The sequence below is a fragment of the Amblyomma mixtum genome, chromosome 2 (assembly GCF_055824585.1).
Source record: "Amblyomma mixtum isolate Tamu chromosome 2, ASM5582458v1, whole genome shotgun sequence".
Classification (NCBI taxonomy): domain Eukaryota; kingdom Metazoa; phylum Arthropoda; class Arachnida; order Ixodida; family Ixodidae; genus Amblyomma; species Amblyomma mixtum.
In genome coordinates, this window is record NC_143013.1 from 130,045,522 (window position 1) to 130,063,613 (window position 18,092).

Consider the following 18,092-nt stretch of genomic DNA (forward strand, 5'->3'; position numbering starts at 1 on the left):
TCGCGCACATCTATCGAACCCTTCCTTTTGTGCAGAGCCCTTTTCTCTGTTTCACTATCAGCGTCGCGTCAGCGGCCCCTTAGTTTTCGGTTTGGATGCCGGTCCCCCCCTCGGCATTCCAGCCGGGGTCGTGGTGGCTCCGCCCCCGGGGGCCGGCCCGGCCACGTGACCACATCCCCGCCCCGTGGCCACCGGCCTGCGGGAGTCGTCCCGTGAGTCGGGAGAATGGAGCCGCGTGAGCAGGAGCACGAGCCGCAGGCGGCCCCCGCCTCGCGCGCCGCCCGAGCTGCGGCGCGCTCTCCTAGCGGGGCGCCTGTCGCCTCCGTGGCGCCCATGGTGCCCGTGGTCGTCCTCACGGACGACGGCCGAGAGAAGTGGGACAAGAAGATCGAGTTCCTGCTCGCCGTCATCGGGTTCGCCGTCGATCTGGGCAACGTGTGGCGCTTCCCTTACATATGCTACCGCAACGGAGGCGGTGAGTGGAACCCCGTCCTTCGCCATGGGGGCGGGGCACTGGCGCACCTGTCTCCATCCTGCAGCACTTGCCACGGTCCTGTCTGGCAAAATGAGTTTATGTGCCAGCTTTTAACTATGCTCCTCTGGCTCACAATGAAAGCGAAGAAAAGACACGCGGTTCATGCAACTCACTTATCATTACTGCACAGTTAATTCTATCTGGACTAGTCGCCATGTAGAAAATTTTCAACTGAACTCCAGACGACAGCGAAATTTCTAAGCCATAATAGTAGCCGGTCTATTTTGTGCCTCGTATTTTTATAACGCTCTGCCAGAGCGTCCAAACCTTTATGCTCTTTAGTGTCGCCATCGGGGTACTGTTTCCATTTGCTCCGTTGCATCCATTACCGAGCTAATATTTCTAACTGATAAGATGCGTCCCCTGTAAGAAATATTTGTCCCAGAGCTAAAACATTACAAAGAAGTATGAAACACGTCTCTTCTCGTTGATGAAAGCATGTTTGTCTCCTCAGACCTGACTTCAGTGTTTAGATAAGTTTATATTGCCACCTGTAGATGCTGCCCCAGCTGCTCCAGAGGTCGTAATACATGTCCCACTTTGCCCCAAGACTCAAAGGCGTCTTTCGGTTCCTAAGGTGCTGCAATACGAACATTTGCTTTGTTCTCTAATCACACATGGAGAAGAAATTTTCAAAAAACGCCCGCAGCTTTTCTTCCTGTACGTTGACTAGTGCTCTTGCGTCATCTGTAGCCATCCTTAATAGTTACGAGTTCAAGTTGATGCCGATGCATGAATTGTATTTCAATACGTCTTCATCGAATGTTCGCGAAATATTGTGCATTCAGCCGCAAGTCAAGGTAACAAAGATTTTTCTTCTAGCGTCCAAAGAGTTTCTCATATCTGCTCCGTTGGTCAAACAGGCTTTGTTTATTTCTCGTGTAATGATGTAAGTTTTCGAGAGGTACTCAGCAAAGTGACAAGAGTTCTGTCAGGTTCCCGATACCCTAGTCAACAGTTACAGGGAGAAGAAAGCCATTTAGCTCAAGCCCACTCCATACCTCCCGCATCAAACAACTGTGCGCAGCAATGTTTCTTTTTTACACTCCGAGCGTAATCATGGCTGCGGAATTTTTCAATCCTGTCATTGTGAATTGGCGCATAGTGCCCAAGACAATTTCAAGAGACAAGGTGGATTAGGCTAAAGGTCCCTTTCATTCACCTATGCAGTCTTTCGCTTTCCTGTCGGTTGTCTCCAATTCCTCAGGTCCTCTCTTCATAATTATCCTTTTTTCTTAGGCAAGGCTAACATTTTACGGAATTTTTAATATTTGTTGTGTTATTTTGGGGCAGTAATGCATAACAGTGATGAACAGCTGCTGCTGACAGACCTTGTTCCAGGAGAGCCAGATTCATCGCTCTCAGTTCTCTTCTTGGGTCTCATAGGGGCTCATCGACACCGTTAAGAAAAAGCAATTTACGAACTATGAGCTCTTTTTGCCTTTCCAAGACACTGCTTAATTATGGACATTTTTAATTATTCCGCGCAAGACAGGGAGGATTTTCAGACCTATCATGTGGTGTAATGCGTGAAACGAAAGGCCTGTGATAAAGCAGTGCGAGCTGGGTTCACGCTCATGATGGAGGCATTGCAGAGGTTGGTTAGAGTCCCAAAATAACAAAAACCCTTTTCCTGCTGAAAAGTCCTGCAGTTACGAGCTAATAGCACAGCGTTCATTAAGTGTCAGTAGGAGACATCCTCATCTCCGTCACTGTCCATTTGTTGACGACGGCACTCCTTTGTTCGATCTCGGAGGCACCCTTTTCTAAATTCAAATAAAACTGAAATATAAGGGGCCGCAAAGAACCTGTATCTTTTAACGCAGAAATAATATTTTAAAAATAAATTTCCCTCAGAGTACCGATAGTAATTTTCGCACCAGCATGTTTCCCGTGTCTACCGAAAATGGCGGTGTGAAACGTCGACTGATTTGGCCGCGCGTACATAGCCTGCTCTAATTATCTAAGGTACATGAGGGCTCTAAATCCTAGCTGTTCAGGCTGGAACATTCTAAACACAGCGCGCACGACTACTGTGCCAAGGACTACACCTCCCAGCTCCAGTATTCAGAATCTAAAAGGGAGCAAGAGGGTCGACTCTCCGTTTACTTGCCCCGATAGTGTCTACCTTGGAATACATGAATGAATACAGTCATCGTACGCACACCCTTTGTCACAAGTTTAGAACCTCGGCGGGTCTTTTTCTTGGCCATGCCCTGTGCCTTCTTATGTATCCCAAGCGTTCCAATCACTTGAACACAAAAGGAGCAGTGGTAATCTCCCCTGGAATTTGGTATTCCCAAGAACGCCACTTTTAGCCTTAAATGTAAACGCCCCAGGGCTCTAATCTTTTGACAAACGCTCTACATGCCAACTCGCATTCAATAAAAGATTAAAATATGGACCGATTTCAAACTGCAGACTTGCAAAAAATAGGTACATATGACAAGCTATACACTTGGATATCTACGTGAAAATTTCACGATGGATGATTGCATTATCTGCCTCACGCATTACTTCAGAACGATTACTTTCCACGCTATAGGGCCCTTTCCCAGACGTTCCTCTGCTCACCTTCAGCCAAAGGTCCAGGCACCGGTAACGGCTGACGACCACACGCATCAAACCACTTGGCGCGCAAGCTGAGCGCACAACACATAGGCAAATTGTCGAATCCCCTAAACACGCAGGCACGCAGTTTTCGGAAGGAAACAGATGCACTTGCTCATTCAAACAAACTCCTTAGACCGGAAGCCGCACAGTGACCTCGGAGCAGGCGCGCCTCTCGATTGAGGTTAACGTTGACACGAGCGCCGCAAGACGTCAACTGCCGACGGGCGCACCGGCTTTGCCCCTTATCGCCCTTTCCCCTCGCTATCCGTGCTGCATCGAGCTCTGGAGTGATGATATCGCTGACAGGAGTGCAGCCTGTCGTTTAGCTCAAATTCGATCTAGCTGCTATATTTCTGCCTAATCTCTTCATCACTTAGGAAAATTTCACGAGGCTTCACTTCACCCTGACGGGGGGGGGGGGGGGGGGGGGGAGGGAGGGGGGGTACAGTAGCAGTGCTTTCGCCTTAGAACACAAGTGAAAGCTGGTTTCTAAAAGGTGGGTAGCCATGTTATCGCCGCATTATTGGGCTGAGTTGAGCGAGCGGGCGAGACATAACGTGGTATCCGTGTTTACGACAGCCATGGAACAGCCTCTTAGCCTTTGCGCTAGACAGAACATGACAGTTTAGTGCGCTACTATTAAAGCCCATATTCGCAGAAATGCCGCTTCTACTTCTGGTCTTCCCCTAGGCACGTTGCCGCCTGCCCACCGCGATGCGGGCGGCTTGCCCAGGTGTATATATTTGTATAGGTCGCTACCTAGTTAACTCTTGGCGCATCTGGTTACACCCGAGAATATGGTTTCCAGGCAGCGGCAAAGCTGCACAGATTTCGTGTTTTAGAAATATTTCGTTATTTCCAGTGTTTCATGTGTTTTAAACTAGCTAGCTAATCACAGTTACATAACTGAGTTACATCTCGTGTGCCCACAACTTTTTAATTGCTGATTGCTGAGGAACAGATTGCGGATATGTGGAGGACCACGACAGCTAATAATGAACGCAACTACACAATACTTTAGTAAAATGGCAGTTTGGGCGAGTTGGTTAAGCATGTTGTAATAAAAACAGCGCAAGGACACAGGACGAGAACGGAGAGAAGACACACACGGCGCTGAAATTGCAACTGCGTTTATTGGAAAAACACGCTGCTTTTCAAGGCAGGGCGTCAAGAAAGCGCGCGCATGCGCTTTGTCAGAAATACACTTATCGGGTAATAAAATCTCTCGTAAAGGCACGTGTGATTATTGGTGCTAACCACTGTTTAGCAACTTCATTTCCTTAGAGGACAATGCTACTGAAGGCTGGCTGACACATCTGACACATCTGAGAAAAGGAAACAGATGTGTCAGCCAGCCTTCAGTAGCATTGTCCTCTAAGGAAATGAAGTTGCTAAACAGTGGTTAGCACCGATAATCACACGTGCCTTTACGAGACATTTTGTTACCCGATAAGTGTATTTTTGACAAAGCGCATGCGCGCGCTTTCTTGACGCCCTGCCTTGAAAAGCAGCGTGTTTCTCCAATAAACGCAGTTGCAAGTTCAGCGCCGTGTGTGTCTTCTCTCCGTTCTCGTCCTGTGTCCTTGCGCTGTTTTTATTACAAGATACACAATACTTACCCAGAACCTTTAAGTTTTATTTAATGCTGCATGGTAATTTCGCTCCATAATTTCTTTTAAAAAGTACTGTTCAGTTTACCGCAGATAACGGGGTAGGAATAGCACCATCAGCAAAATAATTTATATTCACTAAAAGAATGCGGGCTCTAATACTTTGCTTTGGGCACACCAGTATTCACAGAAACCAACTTTTGAAAGACAGTGAATAATTTCTAGAAACTGGTGCCTACTTTGATGTCGGATGTGATTATCTAAAATGCATAAGATACGTAAGTGCACCCAATCTTATAAAATAACTTTTCACACCACTCCCTATCGCACACTTCCGAATAATCTCAAAACAAAACATGCAGGTAGACATGGTATGGTGCTCAAAATTAGGGGTCAGGTATATAAAAAAAATTACCGAGTGCAGTAAACGAACGGAATTACTGTAAATCAGTAGGTAATGCGGCTAAGCGGACACAGCGGGAAAAATTGGCATAGTAACCTGAATAATTCACTCATCACCATCATCCGCAGCAGCCTGGCTGCGCCCACTCTAGGGCAAAGGCCTAGCTCATGCCTCTTCAATTAACTCTGTCCTTTGGCAACTGAGGCCACACTAGCCGCGCAAACTTCTTAATCTCATCCGGCCACCTAACTTTCTGCCGCTACCTGCTGCGCTTGCCCTCTCTTGGGATCCACTTCGTTACCATTAGGGACCAGCGGTTATCTTGCCTTTGCATTACATGCCCCGCCCAAGGCGATTTCTTCCTTTTGATTAGGCTGTCGCTAACCCACGTTTGTTCCCTCTCCCACTCTGCCCGCTTCCGATCTTTTAACCTACGCCTATCATTTTTCTGCCCATAGCTCACCACGTTTTCCTTATCTTAGGCTGAAACCTTATCTTTCGCCTTTGCGTTTTCCACCATAGGTCAGTACCCGTATCAAACAACTGTTGTATACTTTTCTCTTAAGAAATATAGGGAAACTGCGATGCAAGATCTGAGAGAACATGCAGTTCGTTAATTCCTTAACTTTTTATTCACTACAGATACCGTGTGTGTTTATGCTGAAAAATTAGAGTTAGTGGCATTTAAAGACTGTTTCATTTTGTGCAATTTTAATAACTCCCCAGTGCCCCAAGATATGCTCGTCTAAATTTCCGAGCAATTACGCGTGCGTAACCGCGGAACTCAGCATGGGGCTCCTCCGGGATGTGGCGCTACAGTCTTCTGCGTGTTAATCTCCGCCTGACATGAATGTGGAGTTGCAAGCGGAGGTAAAAATATTTCGTTCTTGGCCAGCGAAACCAACTATCACTGTGCCGCCGGTGTGAGGCGTGCGCTGTTTGTTTTAGCGGTTGCTTACAGAGTGGGTGATGAGGCGTGGTGACGCTTTAGGCTTCGCGTATGGCCAATCGCAGCGATAACACACTGCTTGCCAAGAGACAAAAACTGATAACCATCGCGGGCAACTCCACATGCATGTCATGCGGAGCGCGATACGCAAAAGATACGTCACATTACGGAGGAGCTTCACTCCGATCGCCGTGGCCGCGAACTCGTAATCACATGGTTTGGGCTAAAATTTTAGACATACATAAATCTGGACGCGGGCGATTTACTAAAATTTAAAGAAATGCATTATTAGTTCCTCAATAGAACTGCCTATAATTTTTCAATGTACACATGAACGTTAACTGCAGCGAATGAAATTTTAATGAATTTTAGCTGCTTGCTTATGGTTACGATGAAATTTTTCTCACTGTTAGTGTCCGCCTGAGCGTGTAACCCATTTACAAAAATGTCTTTTCTGCATTGCTCTTGGGAACTTCTTTTTATTCGTAAAGCCTAATATTCAACGCCCTCTAAGTGCGCGTGAAAATTTTTCAACAGCACAAGAAAGCTCAACAAACCTTCAAGTGCGATTCTTTACTTATACCAATCTTGTTTTAAACAATGCTGTTTTAAGAAGCAGCAATTTTCGAAGAATTCTTCTATTAAGGTTTCAGTCACATGTCCTTCAGAGCTTGCAACATCTGATAGAATTGAGGTGGTGATTCGGCACAGAGAAAGGATTGCCGTTGTTGTTAAGGGGAAGCATGCGTGCCTTGGGAGGGTCGTGTGGTAGAATATCTGAAAAAAAATTCAGACAGAGTCCATCTTGGTTATATAGAACTCGAAGGGGATCGTGAAACACTGAAGTTGTTAAGCTCGTTTGCAACATTGAGCGCTTAAGCTAGGGGTAACAAGATTATACATTTTGGGGCAGGCGGCTCCTAGCGTGCCATGCGCCGTCTGCCACAGATTCGATGCGGAATAGAGTTAGCCTAGAGAAACGCTACAAGCGGTGCGCTTCAGAGCTGCCACTCACTGGAGGAAACGCGTTGATAACGTGGCTGTATCATGTTCCTATTCTAGCCACTCAAGAAAGTTAAGGAAAATGTTCCTTTCTGCCACGCTGTCAATAGCGAGGGAGGGCCAGGGAGAAGCCCTCGAAAGTCTTTGGTCAACTAGGTTGGCTATATCGCATGATAGGTTCCACATTGATTTTAGCCCTCCTTGCGTGACAGAAATGTCGTGCGGAGAATTTGTAAGACAGGTAGGAGGCTACCCAGGCGCTCAACACCGCGGGTGATGTCAGCCTTTTTCCCTCTTTCTTCCTAGTATTTGTGTCTGTGCTTGCAGTAACTACTGTACACGGTGGGGCGGTAAAAATGCACCACACTGTGCTGTAGTCACAGCACACCACGGCAACAGGGCCAGCACTGGCCGACAGAGCCATCCGGCCAGGACGCTGAGACCGTTCATTTCTAGTTGTTTCGGCCATGAGCCTGAAAGTGAATGTCACATCTCTTTCCCGCTTATGTTTCTCAGTGAGAATAAGTTGCTCGACTGCTTTCCCCGCAATGCTTGCAACGCTTTTCGCCTGGAGACTATGGCGTCGCCAGAATGACAGAATATGTACATATTCGTTGCGGAGCAGCCGACTACCCAGGTGCAACTCTAGCACTTGGCTCCCTCCAGCGCTCTCGTGGCGAGCCATTTGCGCATGCGTGTCGTTGAAAGCCGCCAGATGCGCATGCGCAGTGGCTCCCAAGGGCCAGCTGCGGTAGCATAATTGCCACAGCGTAGACGTAAGCGGATCGCTGAAGCAGAACGTAGGTCACAATCTGCTAAAATTGCGTTTTGTGTGCGAGTATTACGGAGGACGCCAACGTGCACAAACGCAGTCTTTGTAATCCAGAGTTTGACGGAATCCCGTCTGGTCAGGTAGTGGCATAGTAGAATGTAAACTTGGGTCGCTGAACACGTCAAAAAGGGGGTTAGTTGACGTTTTGGAACCGCTGCGGGTTCCTTGTTCACAATGAAACTGTGATTGTGAACAAGGAACCCGTAGCGCTTCCAAGACGTAAGTAACCCCTTTTTTGACGTGGTCAGTGACCCAAGTTTACATTCTACTAAACCTAGTCTTTCCTTCGCGAAGATAACTGCTACTGTAATAGTGGCAAAAGGGGGTCGCACACGGTACGTAGAAATGCGGGCTAAAAATAGATGTTCGGTGGTCGCAATCCAACCAGTTTACGCTCCAGCGTTGTTTTGGCATGCCAGAATGCGGTTTACTCTAACTTTTCTAGTGTATCTAGTGAAGCAGCGGTACCGCACAGGGCCAAGGGGGAGAAAGGGACGAACACAGCGCTGATTCGCTGTGTGTCAGCGCTGTGTTCGTCCCTTTCTCCCCTTTGGCCTTGTGCCGTAGCGCTGCTTCACTAGATATGTCAGACCAACTCGCCCACCAGTTCATGTTGGACTCTAACCTTGCTTTGTTCTTATTATAAAAATCATCCCAACTTCTGTTTCGTTGCGTATATCTTTTCTTAACATACTATCGTATGTCTTCCGCGATTTTAACCATGATTAGAAGTAGTTTTTGCGTTTTGATAAAACGGTGACACTGTCATTCCTATCGCCTCCTTTCATCCCTACCCATGACTGTGTTTGCATAATGCCATTGCAGTTAAGCTTCATTAAAAAATAATATTATATGGCTGGGAGGCCCTAAACATTAACTGCTTTTTCACGCCTGATTAAAGATGCAACCTTTGGAAGGATGCAAAGTGTGCTTTATCCCCTGCTCACTTGCAGAGTTCTGTATTAGCTTGGTTTGGCTTATGGTGTTTCACGTCTAAGAGCGCCTCAGGTTAGGAGGGGCGCCGTAGTGTAGGGCTCCGTGTAACTTCAACCGCCAGGGGTTCTTCAGCGTGCTCTGGCAACGCGCAGTGCAGGGGCCTCCAGCATTTTGCCTTCATGAAAATGGCACCCCCCGGCCGGGATCGAACCCGTGTCATTCGGGTGAGAAGCCGAGTACCATGACCACTGAACCACCACGGTGGTTCGTTCTGTAATAGTGATTTGTAGCATGAACTTAAGGATAATGAACCTTTGAAAAGCATATTCTATGTTACAAATTAGCGGGCACTCAAGCTCCGCCTTAAGTTCATGAAGCAACAGTGTTAATTTTATTTACTGCTTCTTTTAGGAAACCTCTCTTTCTAACTACACACACTCATTAGCATACATGCAGTAAGAAGACTAGACCATGGGATACACCACTGGTCACGCAGGGTCTTCCTTCAAATACGTCAAATCCATTTTGTTTTAGTGGCGTAGGGTAGCATGTCGTACTCGAAACCCAGTGGTGATGAGTTCGATTCCCAACTAGAATCCTCAATTACTGTGACAACACAGGCATATCTTAGCGCAAAACACGGGGCGACAGAGTTCACAGGCACACTTTAGCGCAAAAGACGGGACGGCAGAAAGACAAGACGAACACGGGCGATACTGACAACATCTTTATTGAAGCGAGAACGAGGCATATAAATACGCGTCTGGCCTGCGCCAGAGCTACCTACCGCGGATCTTGGAATTACATAGGAAACCATATAAGACGCGATAGGAAATTTATCTCGGCATTACACACAATGATAAACGTGTCACTAACGCAGTCCTGTCCCCCTTTCCTGATAAGGAAAGCTTCCCAGGTTTCAAGGGCTGTTTTTTGAGCACTTCTGCCAAGGATTGAAAAGCTAAGGAAACGCGGCTCACAGCTGGTGCAAGCAATGCAGTGGTCAACCACATTAGTACGTTCCTTATAGTAGATATATTTGCATGTTCCCGGAGTCGATCGTTTATACAGCGCCCTGTCTGGCCGATGTACACTTTGCCACATGACAGGGGAATCTGTACACGACGTTCATAGCGCACTGCACAAAACGCTTTTCATGGTTTTTTTGACAGCCCCTTTTTCCATCTTCGCAAGTAATGCGGCGGCTCAGCTGAGCGAGTTTCTTAGGGGCTGAAAAGGCCATCGGCGCGCCTAACCAATTAGCCACCTTTTTCAGGTTGTGGGATACCTTTCCGGCTTTTAACCTACGCCTATCATTTTTCTGCCCATAGCTCACCACGTTTTCCTTACCTTAGGCTGAAACCTTATCTTTCGCCTTTGCGTTTTCCACCATAGGTCAGTACCCGTATCAAACAACTGTTGTATACGTTTCTCTTAAGAAATATGGGGAAACTGCGATGCAAGATCTGCTTTACGGTACCAGTTCCGGCTTTTGATCACCATCCAAGGTTTTTGCAGCAAACGTGCGCTTACCGGGATTCCTTTTGTTGAGGAGCGTTTCCGCGACTGCCATGACGACCAACCCAGGGAAGCCAGCTGAAATCAGCTTATCCAATTGATGCTCAAAACTTGCCTGCATCTCATGGACACACGACTTCCTCAGCGCCAAATCTAGGCAGGCAGTGGCGATGCCTCTCTTTACTATTTTAGAATGACAGGAGTCGTACGGCAAGAGCTCTTTTTGTGCTCGGGGTGAATACGCCCAGCATACGTGTCTTTCCCTGAACATAAGCTTCATGTCTAAAAACTGAAGAATCCCTTCCTCTGGAAGTTCGTAAGTAAAATTGAGCCCTTTTACATGAAGTTTAAAATCATCAAGAACACATTGTAGTGCTCGCTCATTAGAAATGGGGCAGAGTTTGTTTAAAGCAATTAAAAACAAGTCCATAAAACGAAAAACTTTAAGGACTTTGCTATTGTTAAAATTATTAAAATGATCGCGTAAATGTCAATGCTAAAATCACTAAAGTGATCGTGTAAAGAGGGACCAAAATAAGATAAAAATATTGCACAAGACAGAGGCAATGTGACAACGCCCAACGCTTTTCTTTCGATCATTCTCTCTAACGCTGTCGTGTTAAAAGCTTTTTCTGTTCTTTGCACTTCAAGGCAAAAGTTGACCGCCAATTAGATCTCCGCATGGAAACCTATTTTGTTCACGTTATTCGTGAGGCGTGGGCCTGTTAATAATCTCGCTCTCATTAGTCGGGGAGTTGCTTTCTTCAGCCTATCATTGCGTCGCATGCGGAGCGACTTAATTCAAGGGTGTGGGCAACACCTGCAGTCGCAAGACGGAAACAGTGCATCTGACACGGTGTTGCATGGAATGCACCACTGGTCTTTGTTTTCCCGTGAAAATTACTCAGTTTTGCCTGTTCTGAAAATTTTAGGATCAGTGTGTCGGAACTCTTGACGGCTGCTAGTGAAGCTTACCTGTATATTTAGCTAAATGCTTGGTGACCCATTCATGCATGATGCCCGATTTGTACATCATGTAATGGCATACTAATCGAAATGAAGAAGAAATCGTCTTGGGCAGGGCTCGTAATGCGAATGCAAAGCAACGGACAGTCGCTAAGTGTAACTGACTGGATTCCAGGAGAAGGAACGCCCAGTAGGAGGGGGCTGCAGAACGTTAGGTGGGCGTATGAGATTAAGAAGTTTGCTTGGATAAGGTGGCTGCAGCTGGCGAAGGACAGGGTTAGTTGCACATAAATGGGAGAGGCTTTTTTTCCTGCAGCAGGCGTAGTCATGATTACCTGAATTCGTTAAAGCGCGGCTTCACCAACTTGTGGAGCAATCAAAAACCTTTGATTTTCAACTTCCTTGATATGAAATGCTATAGAACATCGGTTATAAACATCTTTTGAGGGTACATATTTGTCGACGTAAGGCCTAATCCCGGAGCAAATTATCGTCCACTAATATTGAACATCCTTAACCCCTTGCTCCAGCTGCGTATCCGAGTAATTAGTTAATGTAACATGGTACGTCCTTGATAGGTCTGATTGCTCATAAAGTTGTTTATTTTTGTTTTTGGTTATCATCATCATCATCCTGACTACGCCCACTGCAGGGCAATGGCCACTCCCATGTCTCTCCAATTAAGCCTGTCCTTTGCCAGTTGCGGCCTCCGTATCCCCGCAAACTTCTTAATCTAATCCGCCCATCTAACTTTCTTCTACCCCCTGCTACGCTTTCTTTCCCTTGGAAGCACTTTAAAAAAAATATCAATTCTTGTTTTTAAATTCCTTGCTATACAGACTTCTCTCATGTGCGAAATAATTCATTATGGAATAACAAAATAGCGATGACTGAATAAAACGATTAAACGAATGATTTAATTATTTATTTCGTGGCAGTGAACGAATACGATTCTTAACCAACTCTCCAATTATTTTATGTTTCTACAGAAGATAAGAGATTAAAAATTAATAAACTGGAGTCAAGGTATAAGGGTCGACACATAATGGCTAACAATCCTTCCGACTTGCAGTGAGACGGCAGTGGACTCGAGGAGGGCACAGGGTGGTGTTCGCTCTTGCTCACGCGAGGAGGTCGCTGTCGCATTTGGAAGACCAGAAAATTGCTGCGGAATCCGCCGGCTTCCCACTTGTTCAAAGCGCAGGCAGTGAACACTGACAGTGTGCAAGGCAGCGCAATGTTCACAGCTGAACCAATTGAAGTCATCTTCTGAAAGCCCCTCCAGCACAGCTGCTACATTGTTTTCCTGCGTTATTTCGAAAAAGAGGCAATACGTATTGCATATAGTCTGCAGTGGCTTCTAAGATAACTACAAATTTTTTCCATTCCGGCCGTTCACAACTTATACAACAGGCAACTGTTAACATATGCTGGCAGAGAAATATGACTAGTTATTTCTATTGATCTTGACAAGATATTTGCTTGTCAGTTATTATTCTATTTCAGTGCTAATTTTGTTCGACCTACGTATTTTTTACACAAGTAAAAGAGTCCACATTTTTCACTTGTTTTTTACTCGCGCATAGGTACGTTCTTTCGTGCACCCATTGCATGGGTCCGAACTAGCCACTTGCTAAGGATCAAATGCCTTTGTCAACCGCTTTTCTGCAAACATGTTCATAAATACATTCATACAACATGTTTGTTAACGACCTTAGTAAGGCTATTCTTCGTAGCCGGATCTTTCAGTACGCAGATGACGCGCTTTTAGTATCCCGTCATAGCAATTACGATCAGGCCGTGGCTGAGTTACAAATTGGCGAGGTAAATGTCATTAGTTGGCACTATAATAACTTAATTTCTATTAACCAAGATAAAACTAGAATTGTTCTCACGCGCCCCTGCAAGTAGTTCCTCTCCCAATTCCAGTGTTTCTTCATTATCTTCAGTGTAGCATATGTGCCTGCTCTCCTATTCCATACCTTTCAGGTTTGGTGTTCATCTGGATTCCATCATGTCCAGGAACAGTCATTTGGATAACGTTTGGGAAAGGTTGCGCAAAATAGCTTGCATGCGCTAATAAAGCATTATGCCCAATTTACATATGAAAAATTATAGCACATGCACTCATGTAGAGTGTGCTGCGATATGAATTTTCATTTTTTTTAAGGCGGAAGCCTTTAATGCCTCATCGTTGTAATCAGAAGTTGTCGACAGAAATGTCACGCTTTTCAATTGGTCGAAACGGTCGTGACGTCACAGTGCGCTAATTTCAAACGGGGCCAATTGTACTGTGCCTACTAACCATGCAACCAATTAAAGGGATCGTATAGTGATGGTCCAAGTTAGTGGCACTTACTTAACCAATCAGCCTAAATAACCTTTCCAGTCAGACCAGATAAATCAATAAAACTGAGTAGGAAATTGGCCGAGCTCGGGAATCGAACCCCGGCCTCCGGAGTGCGAGACGAGCACGCTACCACTCCGCCATTCCAGCTTTTTTTTTTTCTTTATTGCCTGGCTTTGGCTCATGACATTGCACAACAAAAATACACAGAACGCTATATACATACGACACTGTCGTGGTCAGCCAGCACGAGACTGGCTTCGTCAGCTTAAAATTCCCGCAACATACACAACGGCTCTAGTCTTGAGAGCCACTCGGGAGGCTCCGCAGCTGCTTTTTGGATTGCAAGAAACCAGTCCATGCTTTCCCGAAAATAAATTCGGGCCGGTCGTGCGTCTTTGTCACAATGGTAGCCTGCCATTCTGGAGCGCCATATACAGTGGAGGCCCAAGAGCATTATGAGATCAAAAGGTGCCCCATCCTCATTATCAGTGCTTAAATAGCGAATTCCGTGCGCGTTAAGTGGTAGCTCTTTCTTTATGGTCCTTTGTAACACGTCCCAAAAATAAACCCCTTCCCAGCAATGCAAAAAAACATTGTCTATTGTTTCAGGCTGTTTACAAATTAAGCAGTTCGATCCCCACGGTAGAAATAAATCCTTTCCCTCTAGAAACTTTTTAACTGGTAACGTCCCGGTGTGTAACTTAAAAAAGAAAGTCTTTACTCCTGGTGGCACCTGCATTTTCTTCACCCTTTATAAAACATCCCCTCCCGGGCCTCCACTGTGCAAGACCCTGTACATGGGCTCTGGGAAAGCAATATAAGAAAGATCATTGTACAACTTTTTCCTTTTACTTTTCCACAAATAATCGGTGGAAAAACGTGCCGAAAGAAACCGAACGCTTGCTACAATCTCTTTGTAGTAACCAAAAGTTCCACCAGAGAGCTCTTCTGTGGATACCACAAACTCCGGAAGCAATCACCGCAGCTTCACTTGGCACACGGTGCGCAAGAACGGGTCTGTGACGTCGCGAAAAAAAAAAAAACGTTCACCAGCTGCCTTAAAAAGAGGTGCCCTAGCCCTAGCCCCCCGTCTTTTACCCGCCGGAACAGGTTCGTTCTGCTACAACGTTCCCATTCGGACGCCCATATGAAAACTGCAAAAATCCTGTGTAGCTTCTGAACGTTGACACGCGAGCAATGCAAAACCTGCATCACATACCAGAGTTTGCTAATAAAAAAAAAGATTGCAGACTGTAGCTCTGGCGAAAATTGAAAGGCTGGTGCCTTTCCATTTCCCAGCTCGGTGACGTGCGTCTTTAGTTTGCTCTTTCCAATACTCCTCGCTATCGCGATAAGCATCGAGCGGAACGCCCAAATACTTGCCCGGGGTCGTCGCCCACGGTACGTTGGCGAAATGGTCCGGGTGGGATGGCCACCATCCATGCCAGAGCCCAAGGCACTTGGACCAGTTAACCCCGCTACCTGTGACTTCGCTGAACGCGCGTACACACCCGACAGCTTCACTTATGCTCCCCTGATCAACCGTAAATACTGCAACGTCATCTGCATAGGCCAGCAGCTTAACTTCAGCTGCTTGCAACCTAAAGCCATTAATGATTTTTATGCACAGCGTTTCGATGTAAATACAAAACAAGAGAGGGCTGAGGGGGCAGCCCTGACTCACCGAACGCTGCACGCTAATGGGGGCCCCCAGACTCTTCTTAACAGTCAGTCTTGTCGTGCAGTTTCGATACGCCAGGGCTACACCCTTACGGATAACTGAACCGACGTTCACATGGTCTAAAACGGTAAACAAAAATTTCATGGGAAACACAATCAAATGCCTTTTCGAGATCAATCTGAAGCATCGCTACTCGCCAATTGATGTCGTCACAGCTTTCAAGCACACTGCGCGCTTTGTGAATGTTGGAAAAAATTGAGCGCCCTTTGATTCCACATGTCTGGTGGGGTCCAACAATATCCGATATCACTGTCTGCAGTCTTCGCGCCAGTACCTTCATAAAAATTTTGTAGTCCACACTAGTGAGTGCTATGGGTCGATAAGCTGTAACCAATTGTAATTTCTCTATATCATCCGTTTTAGGTATGAGCACTGTATGGGAGATCCCAAAAGACGGAGGCAATACGTTTATTTCATAGGCTTCATTGAAAATTGTACACAGCACTGGGGCAATTTCGTGCTTAAATTCTTTATAAAATGCCGCACTGAATCCATCTGGTCCTGGTGATTTTCCTAGGTTTAACTGATCTATCGCGTGCTCTACCTCGCTGTGAGTTATTGCTAGTTCCATTTTTTTTTTCGTTTTGCTTTCTTCGTCAAGCCGTGGCATTGCACCAAGGAACTGATGCGTAAAGGCTACTGCGTCTACAGGAGTCGATGAAGAAAGCCTCTGGTAGTATTCATTAAAGGCTTCTTTGATGTGGTCAGTGTCTGCCGATAAGATACCCCCCCATTCTATTTTATCGATGTGATTTCTTTCAGGGCGCGCTTTTTCTTGACCAAGAGCACGTTTCGATGGCGCTTCGCCATGCCAGCTCGATGGTTTAGAATGAACAAAGGCGCGTCTAGTGAATACGGTGTCTTCGTTCACTCCCATCTTCCTCCCTTCCCGTTACGGCGAGGTTTAGGTGTCCACCGAGATATGAGAGACAGATACATTTCCTTGCCTCAAAAACCAATTTACCGACGAGCAAGGCGTAGAATTTTTCCTCAAAAAGCGTTGCATTGAAAGGGCAGCGCATCGCGCCGAACGGGTGGTGGCGTTCCGTGGACTGCCTGGCAGCGCTACAACACGCTGTCGCGTTCCACTCCTAAATTCAAAGATTAAGCGTCATTAATTGGCAGTTAATTTATGCACCACCAGAATGTAAAGTGAACAATCGCGTAGCAGAATGCAGCACTCAGGCTTTCGCCTTTCACCACTTTAGCCGCTAAAGTTCCTCGTAATTTTTTACATCTGCTCAGTGTTTTAGCGCTACAAGGTTGATTGCTTACTGGAATTTATAGTCCGTGCTGTGATGTATGGTGTGCCAGTCGCCAACAAATCCCAGTCTTTTATTGTGCTCGAGCATGTCTTCATTGAAGTTGTTGTTTAATGAAAATGTTATTCTCAAGTATCTGTGGAGTAAGGAATCTATCTCCTCTATGTTCCTGCTCGAGCATTTCGTCAGCGTGACCGATTTACTTTGCCCAGAGGACGGACAAGATAGGGTTAACATGTCCGTGCTTTCTATGTGCCATGTGCGCTGAACGGCTTACCAAATTATGTTTTCTCTTTAAGCAGCCGGAAAGAGTTGAAGTCTGTTACCGTAGAATTGTAAGGTTGATTTAAAATAAAGAGTGCAGTATTTATTTTTTCTTTTTCTTTCATTCTCTCTACTTTTTCTTCCTGCTTATTCCTTAGTTTCACTCCAATTGCGTTGCGAAGTAAAATGAAAGTGCCGTATGCTCTGACTTGACCCAAGCTGCCGCGCACTGCCCCACAAGCCCTCTGTTGACTTTGGCAGGCCCATATATGTACTGTGGCTTCGCGCCAATAAAGAATTTGTTGTGATTAAGGTAAATAAATTGATTTCATTTTTATTGAACACTCACTGGTGGACGTCAGGTGGTTTTTAATAATAGACAGTGTTGTTGTTTTTTTTCCAGGCAAGTAACTGTAAGCGCATAATCTGCATGGACGGGGCCGATAGCGCAATTCGTAAAAATGTAAGGACGCTGTATCGCACCTACCAAAAGTGCAACAAGCGCCGCTATCAAGCAAGCAGTGAGACTGGACTGGAGAGCTCCTTAATGACTCCGGTGTTTGCCTGATCGGCTGACTCTGCTTAGCATATAGCAGAAACTGGCGTAATACTATAGGTGCCGTGCATTCTGACTAGTAAAAGTTTTGCATGCGCTCGCGCCTGATCACTACGCGGTTTTCTATTGAAACGCCTATGTAAGAAATTCCTTAAGACTCCTGTGCTAAGCAATTACAGTTTGTCACTCTACATGGCCGCCCGTCCATAGCGGTACTCACCTCGTATGGCATGCCAGAAATATTCTGCGTAATGCAGGGCGTTTCATAAGCATACAAAAAGACCCGGTGGGCTAAACACGTTACAATAAAGGTTGCCAGTCACCCTATCCTAGTTTCGTTTTAACCTACAAGGCATAACTTAGAGAAATCTACTTACACTTAGGCTTATTTTGACACGCATCGCCATGGAATGAGTTAATGAGCTGTATCATAGCGAGCACGGAAATTTCTATTACCTGTACCATTCTGTGTAGCGCTGTAACACTTCGGGAAAGCTACGAAAATTTCCGTCTTCGTACCTTACCACGGAGTGCACTCAACCCAATGCAGACCAC

At 46.0% G+C, this 18,092-nt stretch overlaps 1 protein-coding gene across 1 annotated transcript in view; it reads left to right on the plus strand.

Moving 5' to 3' along the window:
* The first annotated feature begins 225 nt into the window (after positions 1-225).
* SerT (Serotonin transporter) overlaps positions 226-18,092 on the plus strand; it is a 239,687-nt gene continuing 221,820 nt past the window's right edge. Inside the window, exon 1 of the mRNA XM_089567951.1 lies at positions 226-475. Coding sequence (XP_089424077.1) covers positions 226-475 — 250 coding nt within the window. The remainder of the gene's footprint in view (positions 476-18,092) is intronic.